Source organism: Heterocephalus glaber, unplaced genomic scaffold, assembly GCF_053883595.1.
Source record: "Heterocephalus glaber isolate CG9 unplaced genomic scaffold, H.glaber_assembly_v1.0 deba00000594, whole genome shotgun sequence".
Taxonomy (NCBI): Eukaryota; Metazoa; Chordata; class Mammalia; order Rodentia; family Bathyergidae; genus Heterocephalus; species Heterocephalus glaber.
The window spans coordinates 21,889,734-21,914,712 of NW_028258151.1; the positions used below are offsets into that span (position 1 = coordinate 21,889,734).

A 24,979-nucleotide genomic window follows, 5' to 3' on the forward strand; every position below is an offset into this window, starting at 1 on the left:
TAAATTGAGCCTCAAGAGAGAAGCTTCTCCTGAATCTCATACTCCAGCAAACATTTCACCCCACAGACACAATTCAGGTATTAAAGTTGCCCTTAGAACCTGACTAGCACATTTTCACAGTGGCTTACCCAGACTTCTCGGGAGGAAGGCTTCCAGATGTTAAAACTCGTTCAAATAAAACTCGGGTATTATTGTCCTCTAGAATATTTAAAAGATTGTATTAAAAGAAAATAAATCAGTTTTACAATTCAATAATGTACTTTCACAAATATAACCTCAACTCAATCCTTACAGAAACGCTTTTTTTGGTACCAGGGATTGAACTCGGGTTCTTGAGCTCGCAAGGCAGGCGGCGGAACCCCTGAGCTAGATCCCCAGCTCATTGCCTTTTTAAAATAATGAAAATTACATAGCTGCTAATTTGACTAGATATTTTTTAAATGCATTGAATGTAAAGGATGGGAAGTCCAAACTTAGATATAACTGAGTTATTTTAAGGCACAAGGACTACTCTATTTAGCCTTTTTAATCTTCGTGTAGAGGTACAATACTATCTAGTTTGGGAGTTCAACATCCAAACAGTAAATGAATTAAAGAATGGCTGCCAGAAGTGGATTACATTTTAAGTCTTAGGAGGTCTCCTATGGCTGAAAGTGGAAAAATGATACTTCTTGCTAAACTTTAAGGGACCCTTTAAAATTTCAGAGTTGAGGAGTGAATCTACTAACAACCTTTGAACTGCATGCTTAATATGGGTACATTTATGTTATATAAATTATAGCTCAATAAAGTTGTTTAAAACAATCCAGCAGAGTGGTTGATTGTTATTGCTTCGGCGTACTCAGTTTACTCTGTATCCATATGCAAGATAAACCCAAGAAAGATTAAATGTATTGAGCCATACAAGAACAACACATTCATCACTTTCAATTTAACATACTTTACACCCCAGCCCTATGGTAAGTCCCTGAAACCTAGTGTGTATGTTACACTTACACCATACCTCATTCTGGCCTAGTCACATTTCAACACTCAATACCTAATAATCTATCTAGTAGCTACCATAATAGCACAGCACAGCTATAAAACTTGAACAATACTTTCTTCTGAGATTCCAAATACTTCCTTTAGGCTCTATTACAGTATTTACCCATGTTTCATCTTCACTATTATTGCACTGATTAACATTTATGGATTGCATAGTACATTCCATATGCAAAAATTTATTGAATCTTCTCTATAATCCTAGAAAAGGTATTCTTATTATGGCCAATCTGCAGATGAGAAAACTGCAGTGTAAGCTGACACCACCTAAGCTCAGAACTCTGATATAATGATGACCAATGCTGCAATTATATTTATACATCAAAGAGTACAATGTGATGACAAGGATGGAGTTCTATTCACCTCTATCTAATATAGATAGATAGATATCTCTGTGTGTATGAATAAATTACATATTACAGTGCCCGGTACCAGGTAGAAACTCAATAAAGGATGGTTATATATTACTATTATTACAACAGAATAGGGAAATAAAGATGCTAATGAACTTAATGTTCTTTGCAAAATTTCCTCAGTAGCCGCAAAGAGTTTTTTACTTTATTACATGGGTTTCTTTGAGTTTTAGTGGCTAGAAAGTTTTTTACTTTGTTTTGATGGTGCTGAGGATTAAACTCAGGGTCTCACACCTGCTAGGCAAGCATATCTATAGTTGTACCCCCAGCTTTAGGAAGTTTTCTGATCTGTTTCCTCTCCGGGAGTCAGGAGATGAGTTACCCAGTTTCATCACTGATGAATATAAACAAGACTCTGTGTCTACTAACACTGACTTTACAGCTTTGTACTACTACTGATAGTACTTTACTGACCATTCTGCAGAGTTAAAAGGCATCTATAATTATTCAATAAGTATAAATTGATGGTTAGAAAGCCATAAATATTTCTTGGGTGCCTATCAAATGCCTTGTGTGATGTGTGATTTATAACACGTTACAGGAAGGGAAAAAATAGCAACATAATTTTAGATCATTTAATATTAAGTAACCATTAGAGATCCCAGAATCAACCTACCATTGAGGTGAGAGAGATAGTCAATATAGGCCAGGACATATTCTGGAATGTCTCCGTATTTCTTTAGTCCCAGCTCAAAAATCTTAAAGGCAACAGATTTGTCCTAAAAGTAAAGAGGACAAAGGAATGATTTCCATGAAATTTTAGACAAGATACCTCCCAAAGTATTAAACCTATAATACCTAAATATGACAAGGAACAAAAGAACTAAAATTATGCTAAGTAAAAATTGTTGAGCTAAAAAGCAGTCAAGAGTGTTTAGGTTCAGCAAGATGAATCTAGAGCCCCCAAAGACTTGGAAGACTGATGCAGGAGGATCACCTGAGCTAAGGAGCTGGAGGCCAGCCTGGGCAATAAAGCAAGACTTTGTCTTAAAAAAAAAAGAGAGGACTGGGTGGCACATGCCTGTAATCCCAGCACTCTGGGAAACTGAGGATCACCTGAGCCTACCAGTTCAAGCCTAGCCTAGGCAACTTAGTGAGACTCTGTCTCAAAATAAAAATAAAGAAGAGTTGGAGATGTAGCTCAGTGTCAGGGCCCTGGGTTCAATCTCCAGTACTGAAGGAAAAAAAAAGAAAGAAAATATGGGATTACAAATTAGAAGATAACTGGGTATTTGGATAATACACCACATAATTTTACACAGATACACTTAGACTTCCTTTAAAAATGGAGCAGTTAAAACTTAATGACAGAGGTGGATAGGCCAGTAACCCAAGCACTTGGGAGCCTGAGGCAGGAAGATCACTGCAAGTTCGAGGCCAGCCTGGGCTACATAGTGAGACCATGTCTCAAAAACAAAAACAAGGGCTGGGGATTTAGCTCAGTGGTTTTGCCGCCTGCTGTGCAAGCGGCAAGGACCCGAGTTCGATCCCCGGTACCAAAAAATGAGCAAACAAAACAAAAACAAAACCCGAAAAACTTAGTGACAGAACCTAGGACTGGTGTTTTTCCTATTGATTAATGTTCTCAAAGAAGAAAATTCCTTCATCTTTACATATATATTTCAATATTTACCTTACTACAGTAATACTCCATGAGTGCTGCAGTAACGTAGACATGGTGGCGGGTCCTGGTATCTTCCCTTGCTTTTTTAAATATCATTCTTCCTGATTTGATACCTTCTGCTCTCCTTGCAAATTTCATATATTGGATATATACCTATGCAAAAGATAAAAATTACAAAAGTTGTATTTTACAAATTAGACAGAATGTGAGACTTATAGCACCCAATACCAGCTCACCTAATTTCTATACTAATGTGTTTTCTGAAGAAGAGCACAATCCTGACTATCCAAGAATAGAAAGGAGGATTATTGATAATTTAAATCATAGTTAATTTTTTCTGGTATGTACTAGGGATGCATGCTGAATAATGTATTTTTGTGGTACTGGGGAAAACCAGGGCTCTCGCATATGCTAGGCAAATGCTCTCCCATGGAGCTATATCCCTAGCTCTTTTTTATTTTTTATTTTTATTTTGAGATAGGGTCTTGCTTAAGTGGTTCAGACTGGCCTCAAAGTCGAGATCTGCCTGCCTCATTTGCATGAGTAGCTGGGATCACATGCAAGCACCACCACATTTGCACTTGTTTTTATTTTTAAGATACAATTCATATGTCACAAAATTCACCTTTTAAAGGGTACAATTCAGCAGTATTTAATATAATCACAAGGTTGTACAATCATCACCACTAATTCTATGCTGTACAAGTTAAATTTTAAGGGGAAATTTGATCCTCAACACCACTAAAAGATAAACAAACAAATAAAAATAGGGGCTGGGGGTAGAGCAATTGCCTAGCATGCTCAAGTGCCTTGCTTCCATCTCCAGCACCAAAAAACCATAAATTTGTTTTGTTTTGTTTTTTTTGGTCCCGGGGATCGAACTCGTGTCCTTGTGCTTTTGAGGCAAGTGGTGGAACCACTGAACTAAATCCCCAGCCCAAAAACAGAAATTTTTAAGGGGAAAAAATGTAAAAGTAGTAGAAAATACCCCCTTAATGAATTCCAATTACCTAGAAAACTTAATGTTTGACCTAATGTAAGCATGCTTTGCAATTTATGTTTAATTTCACATTTTCTTAATTTAAAAGGTCCATTATTCTATTTTTCAAAGACCATAAATGGAACTTCACTGATAAATTCTGAGTCATTTTATACCCAGCACCTGCAAAGTGTCCAACACCTGATGAGTACACAATGTTTAAAAACAACATTGTTGGGCTGGGGATTTAGCTCAGTGGTTCCGGCACCTGCCTCGCAAGCACAAGGTCCAGAGTTCGATCCCCAGTACCAAAAAAAAAAAAAAAAAGAACAACATTGTTAGCAAGGTCCTGGTTTGCCCAATTTTAACAACATCAAGCCATGCTGCCCAAATGTGATGGATGAATGAACTACATGTTCATCAAGGAAAGAACTTTTTAGCCAGGTGTGGTAGTACATGTTTATAATCCCAGGACTCTGGGAGGCTGAGGCAGGAGGATCCCAAGTTCAACCCCAGCCTGGGCAATTCAGCAACTTTGCAAGTCCCTGTGTCAAAAAATAAAAATAAAAACAAAGTTGGGGACATAGCTCAGTGCAAAGGCCCTGGTTCAGTTCCCAATACTCTCTTCCCCCCAAAAAAGAGCTCAACAGAATTTAGATCAGTTACTGTCATGGATTAGGGCAGAAGGTTGCCTACCAAGGGTTATATAGGAGAATTTTGCAGGGGTGACAGATTTTCTGTTTTGATTGTGATGGTAGTCCCATGGCTCAAGGTTATTTGTCAAGACAACAAAAAAATAATGAATTTCACAATACATAAATTAATTGTTAAATCAGACTGCAAAGGCGAGAAAGAGATTTGTAAGTGGCTCACCAAGGTGGGGTCAATGTCCTCAATTGCCAGAAGTCTGTTATATATACTGTGAACCTTCTCATACTTCATGCGACTCTAAAGGTAGTAGAGAAGAGACGAATATAAATACATACTCAAAAAAAAGCGCAATATGAGCTTTAAGGGATCCTACTCAAAACACATACACATACACAATGAAGCCTAGACTGAACATAAATATGAGCTGAGGACCAAGAACTGTTCACTTTGCATCATCTCTGCTACCAAAAATAATAGTATGTCTGGCAAAAAAGCAATCAGGAAAAAAAAACGTCCTGTTGGAAAAACTCAAACTGTAAGAAAGTTCTAGTAAGGCATGATGGTGTACATCTGTAATTCCAGCACTGTGAGAGGAGGAGGATCACAAATTCAAGCCCAGCTTGGGAAACTTAGTGAGACCCTGTTTCAAAATAAAAAATAGTGGGCCAGGGATTTAGCTCAGTGGTTCCAGCGCCTGCCTTGCAAGCGCAAGGTCCCGAGTTCGATCTCCGGTATCAAAAAAAACACAAAAAACAAAACAACAAACAAACCAAATCAAAACCAATTAGAAAATTAACAAATTTATTGCCAGGAATTCAGCTCAGTGGTTTCGCCGCCTGCTGCACAAGTGCAAGGACCTGAGTTCGATCCCCGGTACCAAAAAATAAAAAAAAATAAAAAATAGTAAGGGATGGGATATAGATATAACTCAGTGTGAAGGCCTTGGGTTCAATATGCAGTACAGAAAAGAAAAGAAAAAGAAATAAAAGGTGAAAAAGAAAGTTCTGAATATCTTTACCTCTTCATAATCTGCATATGCAAAATAAAGAAGCATATTCTTCTTCAATAAAGTGCTTATGGCTCTTTCATATATATTAGCAGCTTCATCACTAAATAATTTGGCATTATTCATATCCTAGGAGAAAAAAAGAAACCTTATCCTCAATAATCTTAATACAGTTGAAAAAGGATAAAATTAATAACACTACATCTATATTATTTATATGTATCTAAGAAACACACACACACACACACACACACACACACACACACTTGTTTCTGGATTCTAAAAACATTCCAAAGATTTCTTCCATGCTTTGGGTGGGAGAGTAACTAGGGTTTTAACCCGGGCCTCTACCACTGAGATACACCCATAACCTACATTATTCTAACTTATTTAAGAACCATGCAAGTATTTTTTTCCCATTAAGTTTATTGGTACATTTTCGGTATAAAATACAGCTACATTCATCATTGGGATCTTGTACCATTACATGAGAATGTTGGTTCTCATTTTTTTCCCCTTCCCTTGCCCTCCCTTCCCTATTTACAAAGACTTTGTTTCCATTTTTTCCTTTTCTCGTATTTTTTCCTTTCCCTTCTTTCCTTTCACCATGCAAGTATTTTATATGATTCATCATTTTAATGCTTTAAAAAACAGCTAATATATTTAAATTCTGAGTAGGAAAGTTTAATCATGAGTGTCAGTAAAATTCATATTGACATATTTTAAAAGTTTTCAACACTTCACCCTTTATTACCAAAATTTAGTTTTACATTTTCTAGCAAAATCATTGCTATAAAAAAATCACATAAAGACCAAAGAGGACGGAGGAAGAAATACTCACTCCCTTCTCTGCAAGCAGTTTACTTGACTGCTCAAGATACTGGGCAGCTTCATACCAAATATCAGGGTGATGACCCAGCACAAGCAGGCACTGTTCATAAGCGAACATAACTAAAGAAAGACATACAGAAACAACACTCAATTATAATAAACATTAGTAAAACTATCAATATAAGTATCACAACTAAATTATTAGGCTCAAATAGGGCCCTCAGTAATGAATGCTAATTAGAAATAAAAAGCTTTAGTGGTACCATCATCTATCTACACAAGCCACATCTGTCCATCATTAATTAAAAGTTAATATTTATTAAGCACCAACTATATGCTAGAGAGTGTGTGGGCCAGGGATTTAGCTCAGTGGTTCCGTAGCCTGCCTCACAAGCGCAAGGTCCTGAGTTCAGTCCCTGGTACCAAAACAAAAAAAAACAAAAACAAAGTGTGGAGAATGTGAAAGGTACTAAGAGTGTACAAGTGAATAAGATTTTCCATATTCAAGAAGTCTGCAGTGTATGTAAAGGACAGACATTAAGAAAGCAAATGTAAGAAGTGCTATGATGAGGAAAGTATGGTATACTGAAACTTACAGGAATGTGAATTAACATAGGTTATGGAAGAAAGGCTTCATTAGAACTGACATCTAAAGCAAAAACTGAAGAAGGGATAGGAGCTGGTCAAATGAGAAACAAATGGAAGAGAGGAAGGAGAGAGGCAGGAATAAAAACAGTGTAGGCAAAGGAAATATTATTTGCAAAGGCCTACAGGGGATTGAGCAAGGCAAGACTGAAGAAATAATGAAGTTCCAAATTCCAATCAAGCAGCAGCAGAATGATTTATTTCAGACTCACTCTCCTGAAAATAAAAATTATAAACTGAGGGCTGAGGGTATAGCTTTGCAGTAGTGTGTGTGCTTAGCATGCACAAGATCCTGGGTTCAACCCTCACACACACACACACACAAACATGCACACACATGCATATGAAAACTGAAAAAAAATACAAAAACCAACAATTATTAGAGTATGACCAGAGGGAATCCGAAATCAGAGCTGGTCCCTTGGAAAAAGGGAACTATGCTGGGTGAGATCTGTATTTCATATGACTTTTTCCTTGAAGGGAATACCCAGGTCTGAAGCTCTGGGACAGCTAGAACTCAGGTCAAATTCTGCTATGATACCGGCTTAAAGTAACAAGGAGTTTTGGCCTATGAAGAGCAGCTGAAAACTTAGGGGACAAAGGCCTACATGGAAAGAGCCAGAGCCTGAAAATCTGGGCATAAATGTCCTTAAATCCTTAGCTGATCCCTGAAATGTATATACACAGGAAAGAATACCAAGAGCCCAGCAGAAAGCAAAGCCAAAGGGCTGAGAGTTGAATAGCTATCTCAGCAGCCACCTATCATAGGGGATACCAAGTCTGGAATCTAAATCCTATTCGGATGGTCTGGATAAACACTTTAGTGAACTTTGCATTATGTTTTATTTTGTGTGTGTGTGTGTGTTTTGGTACCAGGGATCGAACTTGGGACCTTGCGCTTGTGAGGCAGGCGACAGAACCACTGAGCTAAATCCTTGGCTGCATTATGTTTTAGAAGTAGACTGTGTCCCAGGACTAAGGGATTTACCTTGAGAGTAAGGATAAAACAGACCTAATTTCATAGTATAAAACCATGCCTCTACAAAGTCCAAGTGGTCTGTCAGTAATCTAACTTCCTCCTGAATATAACTCAGTATTCTCCAGAGGAAGATAACAGTCTCTAAAATCTTTATAATGGATCATTTATATAATGTCCAAAAGAAAAAACTTAAACTAAACAAGTGACCAAACAGGAAAATGTGACCTGTAGTCAAGTGAAAAAGCAGTGAAAGGAAATAAATTCCATGATGGCCAATGGCCTAGATGCTGGGTTAGCAGATGAGGAGTTTATAAATCCTGTTGTAAACATGTCCAAGCATCTAAAGAAAAACAGGATAACACATGGAATCTCAACAGAGAAGTGGAAAAACTAAAGAAGAAGGAACTATAAAAATAGGAAAATTTCTAAAATGGAAATTCATATGACTGAAAAATATAATAGATCAAATAAATTTAATGGATGGGCTTTATAGCAAATTGGACATAATAAAGGTTGACATGGAAATAAAACTATAGACATTATTTAGTCTGAAGAACATGAGAGAAAAGAGATCAGGGATAAAAAAAGAGATTCTGCCATGTATGGGCTATCTAGTGGCCTAACATATGTGTGATTAGAATCCTAGGAGGGTTAAGCTTATTACCTCTTTTTGTTATAAGAGTCTGATCCTCTGTACGAAGAGGGTTACTCTTTTCCCACTGTATGTATTTCTTCCACATATCTACTTGCTGAGCTTCTTGAGGAGTATTCTGAGGAGGCACTGAAGGGGCATTTCGGTCCAAACCTTTCATTACTGTCTCATATTCCTAAATAAAAAGCATTTAGAATTCTTTGGTGAGCCTGGAGCAACTTAGATATATGAAATAGAGTTGATTAGTTGGAAATCTGTTCAAAATGCCTATTTTTTTCCAAATACCACTTTGTTAACATTATCTAAAAAGTAAGCATAGGTAAAGAAACCCCCCAAACATAGCATTACCCACCCAAGAACAGGTTCTCAAGAGTGGATGAACAGAACATCCATAGGGCTTTCATGGATGTGATCTAGGAGGGTCACCAAGATGTACAACTTGATAGATCAGCAGGATGGAAGATCTCGTGGCATTATTATTGCTATCTTTGGAGAAACTCCTTTTATATTTCAATAGTTTGTACTAGTAGGCTATTTTTCTTAACTTCTAAGAGTGTCAATGAATGCAAAAGGCATGCACAATATATGTCCCTGAGAGCTACTTTATTTTATACCCATACTCTGACCACAGAGTGGTATGGTATTCAAATGAGTTAATATGAGGGGAAAATATGAACTTCTTCAGTTTCACCCAAGTAGAATCTTGTTTCTACATCCTTTCTACATTTTTTAAAGTTATTTCTTCTGAATCTAATTTATTCTGTCTTTTAACACACCTACAAAGAAGTATCCATTTCAAAAATATAATCTGTTTAAACAGATATCAATTAAGTGCAATAAACCATTATTAGTTAAGATTGGTAATGACTAAAAATATCAAGAGTAATACTAGAGAGGGGAAGCTTTGCTATTAACAACAGATGTAATAAACTTTAAAATAAATGGTTGATGAACTTCCATACCTTTGCTACCCGCCTAGCATTCATGTAGTCTCTACTCCGATCTTCAATCATTTTCTTAGCTAAATGAATATTGATACCCTAAGAAAAAACAAAAACATATATTACTATTGTTAATTTTATTGATCTTATTGATTGATTGTATTGCTGAAGATTGAACCCATAGCCTTGTTATGCCTGACAGACAAGCGCCTGACCACTGAGCTAGATAGAGACTCAGCCCTCCAAAGAGACATTGTTTTTAAAATAAGCAGACATATATACATACATTCATTCGTTCATTTATTCATTTGAAGTACTAGGGATTGAACCCAAGGCCCTCATACTTAGTTACAACCCAACATCCTTTAAAAATTTTTTAAATTTTGAGACAGAATCTGGCTAAGTTGCTAAGTTATCCAGGCTGGGCTTGAACTTGTGATCTTCCTACCTCAGCCTCCCAAATGCTATGACAGGCTTGTGTCACTATACCCTGCTTAGCACAATACAGTTAATTGTTTCCTAAATAACTTTTTGCTCTAGTATTGGGGATTGAACCCAGGGAGTGCTGAGCTATATCCCCAATCCTTTTTATTTATTTATTTTTAACACAGGCTTTTACTAAATTGTTCACTTTGGGCTCAAGTTTACAATCCTTCTGCTTCAGCCTCCTTAGTATCTAGGATATAGCTGTGCACCATCAGGTATGCTTAGCCTAAATTAACTTTAAACTCTTTATTTTAAAATATTTTTTGTTTAATAAATATTTGATCATTTTATATGCTTCAAAAATCAAAGAGGACCTGCTTATGTATATTGTGACGTACCAGAAGGATTTCATGAATCATGAATTTTTAAAATAGGAAATCACCTAGAAGGAATCAATTATTTCAAGTAAAATTCTACTAATAAGGATTTACAATTCATCTGGGTGAATAGCCAGTAGCCCTTTGCTAACTGGGTCTGTGTATCTTAAAAAACAAAAAAGGCACAGGTAGCTAGGCAAGGCACATTACCACTCATGAGTACCAGTTTTTAATGATTAATCTAAGGATTCCTGAACTATTATTAATCCTAGGCCTATGTGATAAAAATAATTTTCATATAATACTAAGACATTGTTTGCCTCCCACAAATATGTATATGGTAGAGTTTTCCAGAGGCTACATGACATTCAGTAACACATGATTGCTTTTAGAAGCAGATAGGAAGATCAGGCTGTTTTTTTAAAAAATTATTTTATTAGTACATGTTTGTAGTACAGTGATTACATTCATTGTGGAGTTGGTACATGTATACAACATATCTTAATTCTTTTATTTTTTTATCTCCTTCCCCTCCCTCAAGCTGTTTCCTGTTAAGCCATACATTAGAGATTTGCAAAAATATAAACCAATGCCATCCATTCTTCTCACTAACTTTTTTCTTGTTTGAAAAATAGTTGTTTTTTTTGTTTGTTTGTTTATTTGGTTTGCTTTTTTTGAGACAGGGTCTCACTGTGCATTAGTTCAGATTGGCCTTGAACTTACTACATAGCCCAGGCTGGCCTCAAATTCATAGCAATCCTCCTGTCTCAGCCTCCTGAGTGCTGGGATTACAGGCATATGCCATCATGCTTGGCTTTATTACTGTTACTTTTAAGTGAATTTACAATATTGTAAATTTTCTCACTTTAAACTTCTATGTTAGTATATGTGTTGCCGAAGCAAGCACTCACTTTTAACTTCTAATACGTCAAATATTGATAGAGAAAAGCTACACTAAAAATAAATGTTCTAGCCCAGTGTTGTGGTGCACACCTGTAATCCAATAGTCCAGGTGGCTGAAGCACAAACACTGCAAGTTTGAATCCAGCCTGGGCAACTTAGTGACTTAGCTAGAGCCTGTCTCAAAACAAAAAATAAAAAAAGGGCTTGGGAGCACAATTCATAATAGATCTTGGAAACTCTACCAAGAATCAAATGGGATCGTATCAAATTAAAAAGTTCTGCTCAGCAAGAGAAACTACCAACAGAGTGAAAAGACAACCAAGAATGGGAAAAATTTTTGCCAGCTACTCCTCAGACAGAAGACCAATGCCTAGAATATATAAAGAACTAAAAAAAATTAAAGCCCCCTCAAATAAAAGACACAATCAAAAAATGACCAAGTGAAATGAATAGACACTTTCCAGAAGTACAAATGGCCAATAAATACATGAAGAAATGTTCAGCTTCTCTGGTCATTAGAGAAATACAAATTAAAACAACACTGAGATCCCATCTTACCCGTGAAAGAAATGCTGTCATCAAGAAATCAAATAATAACAAATGTTGGCAAGGCCGGAGGGAAAAAGGAACCCTTCTCCATTATTGGTGGTAACGTAAACTAATACAAGCACTAAGACTAGAAATTCCATTTGACCCAGCTATTTCTCTTCTAGGTATCTCCCCCCAAAGTGTTAAAGACATCATATTACAATGAGATATCCAAACCAATGTTTGGATATGTAGCACAATTCATGATAGCTAAATCTTGGAAGCAGCCTTCATGTCCATCAACACATGAATGGATAAAGAAAATGTGGTATTTACACATAATGGAATACTACTCTGCCATATAGAAGGATACACTTGAGTCATTTGTAGGAAAATGGGTGCACTTTGAGACCATAATGTTAAGTGAAATAAATCAGACATACAGGCTTAAATACTGGATGATTTCTCTTATATGAGACACCTAAAATATAAATTAAGAGCAAAATAAAAGATAGATACATGAATAGGAAATAGGGGTATGTTTCTTTTGCAAATGGGAAGGAGGTCAAGAGATGGAGGGCGAGGAGGTGAAGGGGGTGGAAAAAGAATTAATATGTGTTATGTACATGTACCAGCTCCCTGGGAATTTAAGCATTATGTACTGCAAACATATATTATAAAAAGAAAAAAGGAAGGAAAAAGAAATTAAAAGGTAAATTCAAAAAAGAAAAAGAGAAAGGGCTGGGGATATAGCTCATTATGAAGGTCCTGGGTTCAATCTCCAGCACCAAGAAACCAAAAATGATTTTAAAAAATTTTGTGAAGGCCACAAGAAAACTTTATTTGTTGTCCTGAGGATTAAACCCAGAATATCTTTGTGCTGAGCTACATTTCCAGCCCTTTTGTATATTTTTAACTTGAGACAAGGTCTTGTTGAGTCCCTAAATTGTCCAGGCTGGCTCAAACTTACAATGTTCCTACTTCAGTCTTCAAAGCCCACATTGGTCTTCAACAATTATTGAAATACCAAAGGCAAAACATTTGAGAACCACGGCTCATTTCTTTGAAGGGACAGGTTCACAATCCTCTCTAATGCTTACAAATCACAATGTACCTATGAGGAACTATGATACAGCTTATTTGGCAAGTGTGTTTACATATATAAATGTTGCTTAGTTTAGCTGGCTAAAGCATACACCAATGATACAAAGATTTTAAGATTGCAGCTCCACATCTTATAAACCAGTAACCACATCACTGAAATTAGGTGAAAGAAGAGCATGGTAAGTGATCACTGCTACTGGAAAAGTAATTTCCAAAAAGGTATCATTTCATAGGAGATCAAGGGCAATGTGTGTGTATAAATCTGTATACATGGCTTAGCATCTAACAAAAATAGTTTTACAAGAATCATAGTTCTCCCAGAGTATTTGCTCTGGAAGATTCTTAAAACTTTGCAAATCTGGGTGTGGTGGCACATGCCTGTAATCCCAGCACTTGGGAGGCCAAGGCAGAAGGATCGCTAAGAGTACGAGGCCAACCTGGGCTACATAGTGAGTTCAAGTCCAGTCTGAACTGCATTGCAAGACCCTGTCTCAACAAAACAAAACAAAACAAAACCTTGCAAAAACATTAGAAGTTGCCCTTTCATTATATTCAATATAAAAACCTGTGTTTTCTGGATTTGTAGCTCAGTGCTATAATACTTGCCTAGCATGTGCCATACCCAAAACGTGATCCCCTGAATAGGGGGTGGAGAGGGAGCAGAGAATAGAAAATGTGCAACATTGATATTCAGGTACAGGATAGAAAACAGCTAGAATTCACAAATCCCCATTTGATAAAAATTAAATTATAAGGGCCGGGGATTTAGCTCAGTGGTTTCGCCGCCTGCTGCGCAAGTGCAAGGACCCAAGTTCGATCCCCAGCACCAAAATAAATAAATAAATAAAAATAATAAACTACTCTGGCCTAAATTACCTCTTCATATTTGTTATAGTCTCTCCAGAGCTGTTCAATGTTAATCATTGGATTAACACAACCTCGTTGATAAACTCTTCGGACAGCTGTTATTCTCTGGTTTTCTGCATAAGATCCAACAGCTTCCCTGGGATTGGATAAAAAATGCTATCAATTATATTGTAACTAAATCAAATGTTCATATGGAAATAAAATCTATAAAAACACTTACACGCCTTTTAGGAAATTGATATAATCCACCCAAATCTAAGAAATAAAAATAAAATGTTAGAATCTTTCTTGATATTTTCATATTTAAGTGTATATAGTTAAAATTTAAAAATCTACCTGATAGGACATAATTTCCATTCCAATTTTATCCAGTGCAAAGTCATATGCTTGAGCCATTTTCTCTCTGAAATGAATGTGAAAGATATGTTATCAAAATGTATCTACAACTAAAACATAACTTCTGAACATAAGATCAGAACAGCATTTGAACATTCTCTATAAAGAAAAATTGAAGACATGTTTGTAAGTATATAAAGTAGTTCTTCTATGTTGAGCTTGTCAGTGTGATTAATTTATGTATTTTGTTTCCTGTTTGTAAGCTTATCAGAGATAAGGGTAGTGTCTTATTCATGTTTATATCCTTTAAGTTTCCTAATTTTATTTTATTTTTATTTATTTATTTATTTTGGTACCATGATTGAACTCGGGACCTTGTGCTTACGAGGCAGGTGCCAGAACCACTGAGCTAAATCCCTGGCCCAAGTTTCCTAATTTTATATGTAGCAGATTTAAGTGTGGAAATAGGTGGTTCTTTCATTAAGGATGTAAGTTATATCTAAAGATCTGCTAGCTTGGAAGTAAAATTTAGGGAGAAAGAACTTCCTCTTCAATATAAGATAATGAAGTAAAATCAGGAAAAGATAATAAAGACAGAATTCTAGTCATACTAATAATTTGACTGTTATATACAAAAATACCATTTGAGCAGGTTAGCTATTTACAATGAGAGAGATGTGTAGATAGTATAAGTCACAGTGAGGACACTGACTACCCAAAAATTACCCTGGATCACTTAAATGCCACATTGCATTGTAACTTGCAAAGAGTGGCCAGGACAAGTAGGATAACACATTTTGAAAACATTTGACAAGCCTGCCAACATAGTGGCTCAGCACTGCAAATACATAGAACTTCAATATAGAAAACCTTGGGTGATTCAATTCTCCAGAGTAAGACTAATAATGCCAGTGGCTTTCTTTGGATAATTTTTCCTGATTTGATGGAGAATCCTCATTTTTCAAATCCTTTAATCTCTTCCCAGTGGGAGCTTAGAGACAGTGTGAGTACATGTGGAATTGATTTGGTGCCTAGAGATGACTTGCAATCTTCAGATTCTGATATCACTTACTTGTAACTTGGTAGTTTACCCTTGGTTTCTCGGACATATGAAAGATAACACTTCCATAAATCAATGTGCAAAACCTTCATAAGGCATCTCTGAAATAGCTTCAAATACAAGAAAATATCAGAGTCCAGTTAAGTAAATTTCACATGTACACTGATGTAATGCAATTTTTTTTTTTAAAAGACAGGGTCTCGCTATGTAATTCAGGCTGGACTTGAACTCACTATGTAGCCCAGGGTGGTTTTGAACTCATGGCTATCCTCCTGCCTCAACCTCTCAAGTGCTGGGGTTAGAGGCATGCACCACCATGCTTGGCCAAAATGCAGTATTAAAAAAAAATTCAAAGTGGGCATAGTGGCATATGCATGTAATCTCAATTCTTGAAAAGCTGAGACAGGATAATCCTAAATTCAAGGGCAGCCTGGGCAATTTAGCAAAATCCTGACTCAAAATAAAAACTAATAGAGAGCTGAGGATGTGCATTGGTAGAGCGCTTGCTTAGTAGGCCTAATTCAGTTCCCAGTACTTCTTCAAAAAATCAGCTCTTTTAGGAATTTATTTTCTTATAAATGAAAGAAAAACAATAATTCTCTTTCAGTTTAGCTAATTAAAATCATTCTAATGATTTTGGTTAGTAGCATATACTTATTCTCCAGCACTGCAAAAATAATACTAAATGAATAAAAACAATTCTCTTCTCCTTTTCCAAAATTTTTATGGAGAATATTTTAAGGATATAAAAAAGCTAAATAAGTACAACTTCTAATTATTTCCTCAATTCACTGTTAATATTTTATATATTTGGCTTATATGTATTGTCTTAAACTTTACCATAAAATTCAAAGTATGTTCAAGAGAACTCACCTTTTCAACCTTGTCATAATTTTTAGCTTTAATCTGAAGAGAAACAAAGAAAAACATAGGATTAACATCATTTTCTTAGAGTATCAAAACACTACTTCTGAATTTTTGTCTAATATATATATATATATATATATATATATATATATATATATATATATTATATATATATTTGGTACCAGGAATCAAACTCAGGGCCTCGTGCTTGCCTCCACTGAGCTACATCCCCAGCCCTGGACCAATTTTTAATCAATCTTACAAATTTACCTCTATACTTAATTCCTAACTTAGTTCTTCAGGAATAACAATAAAAGTTAGAACCCATCATAGATGATATTCATTCTAACTATGTCTTGTGGAAATTGATTCTATGGGTTCACACACTCATTTATACTGACATGTGAATATAAATTTTTATGTGCAGGCAAGACAAATACAGAAACATAATCAAGGTCTATCCAAACAGTACTTCATGTATCTACTGAAGACAAACCTTAGTTTTATTTATTTATTTATTTATTTATTTTCCGGTACCGGGAATCGAACTCGGGTCCTTGCACTTGTGCAGCAGACAGTGAAACCACTGAGCTAAATCCCCAGCCCTGACAAACCTTACTTTTAAAGTTTTGCTTTCCCTGAACAGCAACTATTGGAACAAATTGAGTACAGCAACAAGAAAGAGTTGGAAATTTTGATAACTCACAAAAATATTCAGTCACCATTGTAGGCACTATGCTGGGCACTGGAGCTACCATGGTAAATAAGACAGGTATGGTTTGCTCCTGCCCTCCTCAAACTACAATTTTACAGAGAAAATAAAATAGAAATGGGCCCGGCATGGTGGTGCATACCTGTAATCCAGCATTCAGGAGGCTAAGGCAGGAGGATTACCCTGAATTTGAGACCAACCTGGGCTATATAGTGGGTTCAAAACCAGACTGAACTACACAGCAAGATCTGGTCTCAAAAACCAAAACGGAAATCATAGAAATGGGTCATTATGAGATAATGGTAAGTGCTAAAATCCAAGAGGGTGCCATGGGGGAATCTAGGAGGAACAAAAACTCGAGTTAGAAGTGCCAAAAGATTTCCTAGAAAATGTTAAGATCTGAAGGATGAGGCAGTAGGTAAAGAAATGGGGTTATTCTAGGCAGGAAGAATAAGCAGGTACAAAGACCAAGGTTAAATATTATGAGGTTTTCCTTGGGTATTTTCATCAGATGGTGGATGGGGCTAGTTGCCCACTTGGGTCACATCAGCTAATTTTTGCTTTCACTCTTGATAGGTGACAAAGTATTTTGGTTGGTTAGAGACATTTTTTTTTTAAATTTTGGTATAATTTATTGATCATTATCCAGTTGTTCCAAAAGGGTTCTTCTCCGCTTTTCTAATTCCCCTTCACTCATTTTACTGCCAGAAGTACTCCAATTACCAGAATCCTTCCCAGTCTTTTTCTTAGGTGAAAAGATTTTATTTTATGTTTTTTGGTACCAGGGATCAAACTTGGGACCTTGTGCTTGGGACGCAGGCAGCAGAATCACTGAGCTAAATCCCCAACCTGGTTAGAGAAATTTTGATTTGTCCTTTTCTCTGAAATAGTAGAGATATTTTTCTGGTTTTCTGTCTTAAGCTGCTGTAAATGGGAACAGAGAATTTTTTTCTTGTGTTGATAGCTACTGTTTCTCTTTGGAACTTGCAAATTTTTATTTTCATCTTCAGTGCTTATAAATTTCATGGCATGCCCAAACACAAATCTTTGCTTTTTTGGGCTAGTTTCAGTAAGGTTCTCAAGTCAGACTTCTTAGATTCACAGTCTTAATTATCCATATAACCTTTGTCTTCATCTGAGTAAGGGAGATAATATACCTATTTCACAGGGCTGTTCTGAGGGCTCAGTGAGTTAATAAATGTGAGGCCTTTAAAACGTTGCCTGGCAGAATAAGCACTTGGTAATTACCACTTACTATTATTGCCATGAATTCTCTTTGGAACTCAGCATGCCCTTTCAACCTATGAGTTTAGGAAAAACCTGTATTTTTTTTTTTTTTTTTTTTTTTTTTTTGGTACCAGGGATTGAACTTGGGTCCTTGTGCTTGCCAGGCAGGCAGTGGAACCACTGAGCTAAATCCCCGGCCCTATAGACTTTTAACCTAGACGTTTTAGCTCAGGAATTTTCTTTTAAAAATAATTGTCTACTTCCATCTGTTCCTTTTTCTCCTCCTAGGTTTATTTTTGGTACAGGGATTGAACCAGGGTTTTTGCACTGAGCTACTTATACAACCTCAGATTTTTTTTTTTCTTTTAGTAATTTTGAGACAAGGTCTTGCTTAAGTCTCTATCTTGCTCAGGCTGGGTGTGAACTTTGTCTTCCTGTCTCTGACCAGGAGTGCCAGGATTATAGGTGTGCACCACCATGCCAGTTTAGAACTATTATACAATTTAGGTCTCCTGATTCTGTCCTCAGAATTTCCTATTTTTATCTTTTCTTTGAAGTTTTTTCTCAAGGTTTTAAAATAGTTTATCCACCAGATTCTCCAGGCTATTAGTTTTAAGTCTTCATGTGACTATTTTCCTTCATTTAATCTATTGCTATATTTGGTTTACAAATAATGGTTTTGGCTCCACAGGTTTTTCTTAATATTGCACTTTAAATCTTGTACTCATACTATTTTCTTCCTAATGTGTCTCTTCCAGCAGATCTATTTACTTGGAGGCCTGTCCTGACAGTTGTAGTTTATATCCCTTCCTCGTTGCTGAATCCTTACATGTACGGTTATTTTTCCACTCACTGAAGCTGTGTTGGCCGTCCTAAAGTATTGGAAGTTGACTCCTTTTCTACTACAACAGCAGAGGAACAGGTGTAGGCAGCAAAGAGGTCACTGCTAGTGCTCTTGCAAGAACCCAAAAAACCTCTCCCTGAGAGTAAGAAGTATTCAGCCTCCCTTTTCTGTCCTATTTTGGTTTCCTAGACACCAGGCAGACATCAACATTACTTTGGGCAAAAAAAGCTGTTGATGGGTTTCAATATGGGTCATCTTCTTAGTCTGTGCCTTAGGCTAGTGATGGCGAACATTTTAGAGCTTTCAATGATACAAACAGCCACTCTGGCATGTGTGCCATACGTTTGCTACCACTGCTCAAGGCTCTCTGCCACCATCACACAGAACTTGAGGCCTCCTTGCATCTAGCATTTTGGCTGCATAGAGAATGGGAGGGTAACAGGATCAGTTAAGTCATCAGCTTCTCAGAGGCAGGTGGGATTATATACAGTTCTTGCAACTGGTCAGGAAAAACAAAACTACCCACTGGGAAAACTGGCAAAGCATATGAGAGAAAATGGAAATGGTTAAAAAGAACATGACAACAAGCACAAACTTTCAAAGTGAGAAAGACAAGTTAAAATAATACATATCACTTTGTATTAATCAGAATAGTAAAAACCTAACAGGGTATTAACATTACCAAAGCTATGTAAGGAAAAGATATTTCCTACATGGGTGGGTGAAATATAAATTGTTGCCACTGGGAACAATGATTCAAATAACAAATATGCATCTCTTAACCTGGAATTTCACTCTTGCAATTGATCCCACAGAAATAAAAGCACCAGGATGTAAAGGGATTTGTACAAAGTTATTTACTGCAAACTTTGTAGTAGCAAAAACAACCAAGTTAAATCCCACAAATAGCAAATTATTTAATAATAAATTATGATGCATACTCATCATGGAATATTATATACCCATATAAAATGAATCACAGCTATTTCAGGTAATTGGGAAGACTTTCCACATAATCTTAACAAGTGAAAATAATAAAAATGTGCATAATCTAATGCATCTTTATAAAACAATGACCAAAATAAACCCATTTATGTATAATTATATGGAGAAAAACATGGAATACATGCAAGGCTGCTAAACATAGCTATGGTTGGCAGAGTGATATGGGTGGAGGAAGAATAGAGACAAGATGATACGGGTAGAGAAAAAATAGAGACAAGAAAAAAAGAAACTGCCATATAATCTCATCTATGTATTTCATTAAAAATTATGGGTGGGGGCTGGAGATGTAACACAGTGGTACAACATTTGCCTACCTTGCACAGGGTTCTGAGTGTGATCCCTGGTACCACACAGAAAAAATTATGTCTATATATAATTTTACATTTTTCCTATACAGAAATTGGCCCAGTGTCCTAGACTTGTCACTTACTTCCTCAACTGGTATTAACACAACAGATACAAGTATAAAGAGACAATTTTGACTAATAAAGGAAGACTGGCATTTAGTACATGGCCACTGATGAATATTCATTAATTCAACCAATAAATATTGAAAGTCCACCCATAGGGCCACATTTGGTGGCATTATCAGAGTCTATAATTTCATTATCTTGAACATATCACTCATTCAAAAATTAATGAAATTCAAAAATTATTAAAATCTGAGTATGGTGGTGAGTGTCCATAATCCCAGCATTTGGGAGGCTGAGGCAGGAGGATTGCAAGTTCAAGGTCAGCTACACACAAAATGAGATTCTGCCTCAAGAGGAAAACAGTTTTAGAAAATTATTATCAACCTGCTTTGGCCATAAAATCTGCAGTGTGAAAAAATGAGAACAATTTGATCAAAATGTATCATTCCTTTATTTCTCCCAGCATCAGCTTTGCAACTTACATGATAGAAATGATAGTAAAATCTACTTCAAAGAGCTGTTCCAAGGACTGAAAATATAAAGAACCTAAATATTCCAGGTGCTGAAAAATACCACTAATTAACAAAACTCGAATCAAAAAAATCACAAATGTTTTATTGTATCTTCTTTAAACAGAGCAGTGTAAACCAAGCAGCCAGAAAGAGGAATGTTGTTACTATAATTGGCCCCATTTACGGTCAGAAGAGCAAGTTTGATCCAGGTCACATGTTTAGTCCATTATTGGTGAGACTAGTACAACATCCTGCCTTCAACCAGCTTACCACTAGCCTATTTTTCTTATTTAAAAGATTATTATCCCAAATATGTAATATTTATATAAAAATCTTAGCTATAAGTTAAATATTTTAAAAATATATTTAGGCATTGCTAGGCATGGTGGCACACACCTGTAATCCCAGCACTTCGGAGGCTGAGGCAGGATCGCCAGCCTAGGCCACATAGTTTAAGGCCAGTCTGAATGACATATTAAGACCCTGTTTAAAAAATTTTTTTAAAAAATAGGAATGTGCACATGAATATATACAGCCACGTCATTTTATAAGAATCCATACTATACTACTGGATAATTGGTTTGGTTTACATTTTTAAAATGAAGAAAAAATCTTGATATGTTTAACTATTTTGTTTTGATAGCTGAGACTCTCAGATTTTCCTGTCATTATCCAATTTTAAAATGTATCCATGTAAATAAAGTCCATTATATGCTGGGCATGGTAACCCATACCTATAATCCTAGCACACCCGAAGGCTGAGACAGGATTGCAAGTTTGAGCCCAGCCTAGCTAAATTAGTAACTAAGCAAGACCATGCCTCAGAATGAAAATATAAGGGCTGGGGACAAACTGAGTGCAAATTCCCTGAGTTCCATCCCCTGTACCAAGAAAATAATAAGCCTATTAACAGTATAGGAACAATTTTGTAAAACTTATATTACTTATATCTTATTTATTAAATAATGTTATGGGGTTAGGAGTATAGATTAGTGATTGAACACGTTTAGCAAGTGAAGTCCTGGGTTTGATCCCTAACATGCCCTCTCCCCAGTACATATACATATAAAAGTAATTTATGCAATATAATGTTTAATGACAGATGCTCTTAAAAAGTCACCTTGGGCTGAGGATGTAACTCATTGGTAGAGTGCCTGCCTAACATGTACAAGGCCCTGGCCCAATCACCAGCAACACACACACACACACACACACACACACACACACACACAAAATCTTTACTGGGGACTGAAAGTGTAGCTCAGTGGTAGAGCATGTGCTTACACGGTTATGGGTTTGATTCCATCAGTCCAAAAAGGAAAAAAAAAAGAATCTTTAAGTCTTTTGAATAGTAGTTGTCAAACTATAATGGGTAAAAACAATCACCTAGGATGATTATTTTTAAATGTGGATTTTCATTTATCGGAATCCCAAATTATTCAAATACAAAGAGATCAAGGAGCCCAGCAGAAGCACTAATCTAGAAAATTGTCAGATATTCATTTAACATGTTATAAATAGAATTGTTATTTTAAAAGTAATTGGGAAATATACCCCAAGACAACTACTACTTGATATGTTAGGGTGATGAAATGATTGGTTTAAAAAATACTTGTAATTGGCTGGGGATTCAGCTCGGTGGTGCTGTGCCTTCCTCGCAGGCACAAGGTCCTGAGTTCAATCCCCCATACAAAAAAAAAAAAAAAATCTTGTGGCAAAGTAAAAATACTTCTATGATATGGATATGACATTTTCATAATTTAAAAATCCATTATAAGAAAAAATTAAGGATTTTTAAAATGCCTATTCTTCTCATATATCTATTATCATAAAATTTTGCCATTCCCATTTTGGAAGGGGTAATACTGGGGACTAACCCATGTATAAATAGCACAGCATGTGCTTCGGCCCTGCCATTACCTCTTAAAATGAATTGTCTGAATTTTACCAAGATATGAAAAGTTGCTATGGAGGAAAAACAAAAAGCTTACACTGCCAACTTCCTAATAATTACTTTCATAGAAGAATAAGAAAACTGTAATAATAACAAGATCAATTAAGCTTTAGCTAGATTCAAGTAAGTGCTTATCTAGGGAGATTAAAACAAGGTCTCTTCTGATACTTTGGAATATTTCATGCAAACCTCTGTAAACTTACACAATTTTTTCCCAAGAATTAACTGGTCATTTTTGTCTTTTGGAACTAAATCTGAGGAATTTTTGTAACTAATTTTCACTTACAATAATTACTTAATTTTAAAACATGTAAAACTTTGTCAGAAGAAAAAAGGTCTTCACAGACCTTTATTAACCTTTGACTAAGTGTGGTAACATCCATTTTTAACAATTCAGTCATGCCCTCACTTGAAATACTTTCATATGGAGATCTAAACATACCTACAGTATTTAGCTGTTCTAACAGTTGTTATATTTTTCATGTTTCATTGAACATTTGATGTAATACTGATGTAAATGCCTCAAAAATTAATACTAGAAAAATAAAATTCATTGTTAATAGCATTTAGACTGATTTTCTAAAATTCAATTTCTTTACTTATTCTTTGAGGAAAAAAAAATCCCATATTAGAATTTTTTAATAGTATGTTTTATAAATTATCAATTATAAGAATCAAGAGGAGGGCCGGGGATTTAGCTCAGTGGTTTCGCCGCCTGTTGCGCAAGGGCAAGGACCTGAGTGCAATCCCCGGTACCAAAAAAAAAAAAAAAAAATCAAGAATAAAGTAACTATAACTTGAAATCGTTTAAAAATCACATTTGACAAATGAACCCAAATGACATAATTCTATTGAGGAAAATAAAGAAGTAAAACAATCTAAAGGAAAAATAAGTCTCATTATGCTTTAAGTTTTCACACAATAACCATGTGGGACAAATTAGAGCTTGTGTCTGTAGACAATACTGAACACATAGCAGAGGTGGGGCTAGGATACATCTGAGGTCATATGGCAGTTGTTTACAATAAATGCAATGAATGAACAAATGAACTGCAGACCTACTTTTTAATCATTCCCCACATCTTTTTGACTCGAAAGTATAACACATAATCTTTCATGAGACTTAAGACAATTTAGATTGAGTTTGACGTATAGACGCTGTCTGATTCTACCACTCCCAATTTTAAGGTAAAGTTATCAGGAGAGAAGCAACTTCAAATAAATTCATTTTTACTCAATTACAAATATTTATCTCTATATAAGAAATACATGTAAATGTATATCTAGATACATACCAATTTAGGCTTAACAAGTTGACTAAAACCCATTGATGTCACATAATTTTTAAGTCCTCCAGGAACTTAAGTATGTCACAGAATTAACTGTTGTTGTTTTTTTTAGAATTAACTATTTGTGAAATGAGTATGAATTATGAGACCACTGTTAATTATAGTCTCGTTATGACTAAATTTAACAAGTGCTAAACAAAGACATGATTCCTTCCAGGCATGGTAGCACATGTCTGGAATCTCAGCACTCTGGTAGGCTGAAGCCAGTTCCAGTCCAGCCTAGGGAAACTGATGACTTAGCAAGACCCTGTCACAAAGTGAAAAAACAGCTGGGGAGGTAGTTCAGTGTGAAGGCCCTGGGTTCAATACCCAGCACAAAAAAAAAAAAAAAAAAAAAAAAAAAAGACAAGACGAAAACACTATCTTCAGATCTAGACTACCTTTTTTAATTCTGTATTAATCATAATATAATGATTAAACTTCCACTTTCCTAAGCTAATTAAAAGTATTTTGTGGGCTGAGGGTATAGTTCAGTGGTAGACTATATACTTTGGATGCACAAGGCTCTAATTTGGATTTTCAGCACTACAAAAAAAGGATACTTTTTTTGTTTTTATAATTTATCAAGTGGATATAGGGATGTGGACCAGACAGTGGGGATTGAACTCAGGGTCTCTGCACTAAGCTTTACTCCAGATCTTTTTTTATTTGTGGACTGGGTCTTGCTAAATTGCCCAGGCTGGGCTCAAACTTGGAATCCTTCTGCCTCAGCCACTCAAATTGCTGGGAT

The 24,979-nt window shown here is 35.8% G+C and overlaps 1 protein-coding gene across 1 annotated transcript in view; it reads right to left on the reverse strand.

Annotated features, from left to right (window-relative positions):
* Positions 1-24,979, reverse strand: part of Cstf3 (cleavage stimulation factor subunit 3) — a 73,576-nt gene that overhangs the window by 6,953 nt on the left and 41,644 nt on the right. The window contains exons 4-16 of the mRNA XM_004852073.3: positions 16,240-16,272; positions 15,379-15,476; positions 14,307-14,373; positions 14,191-14,225; positions 13,980-14,106; positions 9,787-9,864; positions 8,837-8,999; positions 6,559-6,668; positions 5,730-5,846; positions 4,934-5,008; positions 3,091-3,234; positions 2,074-2,176; positions 129-198 (exon numbers count right to left, since the gene is read on the reverse strand). Coding sequence (XP_004852130.1) covers positions 129-198; positions 2,074-2,176; positions 3,091-3,234; positions 4,934-5,008; positions 5,730-5,846; positions 6,559-6,668; positions 8,837-8,999; positions 9,787-9,864; positions 13,980-14,106; positions 14,191-14,225; positions 14,307-14,373; positions 15,379-15,476; positions 16,240-16,272 — 1,220 coding nt within the window. The remainder of the gene's footprint in view (positions 1-128; positions 199-2,073; positions 2,177-3,090; positions 3,235-4,933; positions 5,009-5,729; positions 5,847-6,558; positions 6,669-8,836; positions 9,000-9,786; positions 9,865-13,979; positions 14,107-14,190; positions 14,226-14,306; positions 14,374-15,378; positions 15,477-16,239; positions 16,273-24,979) is intronic.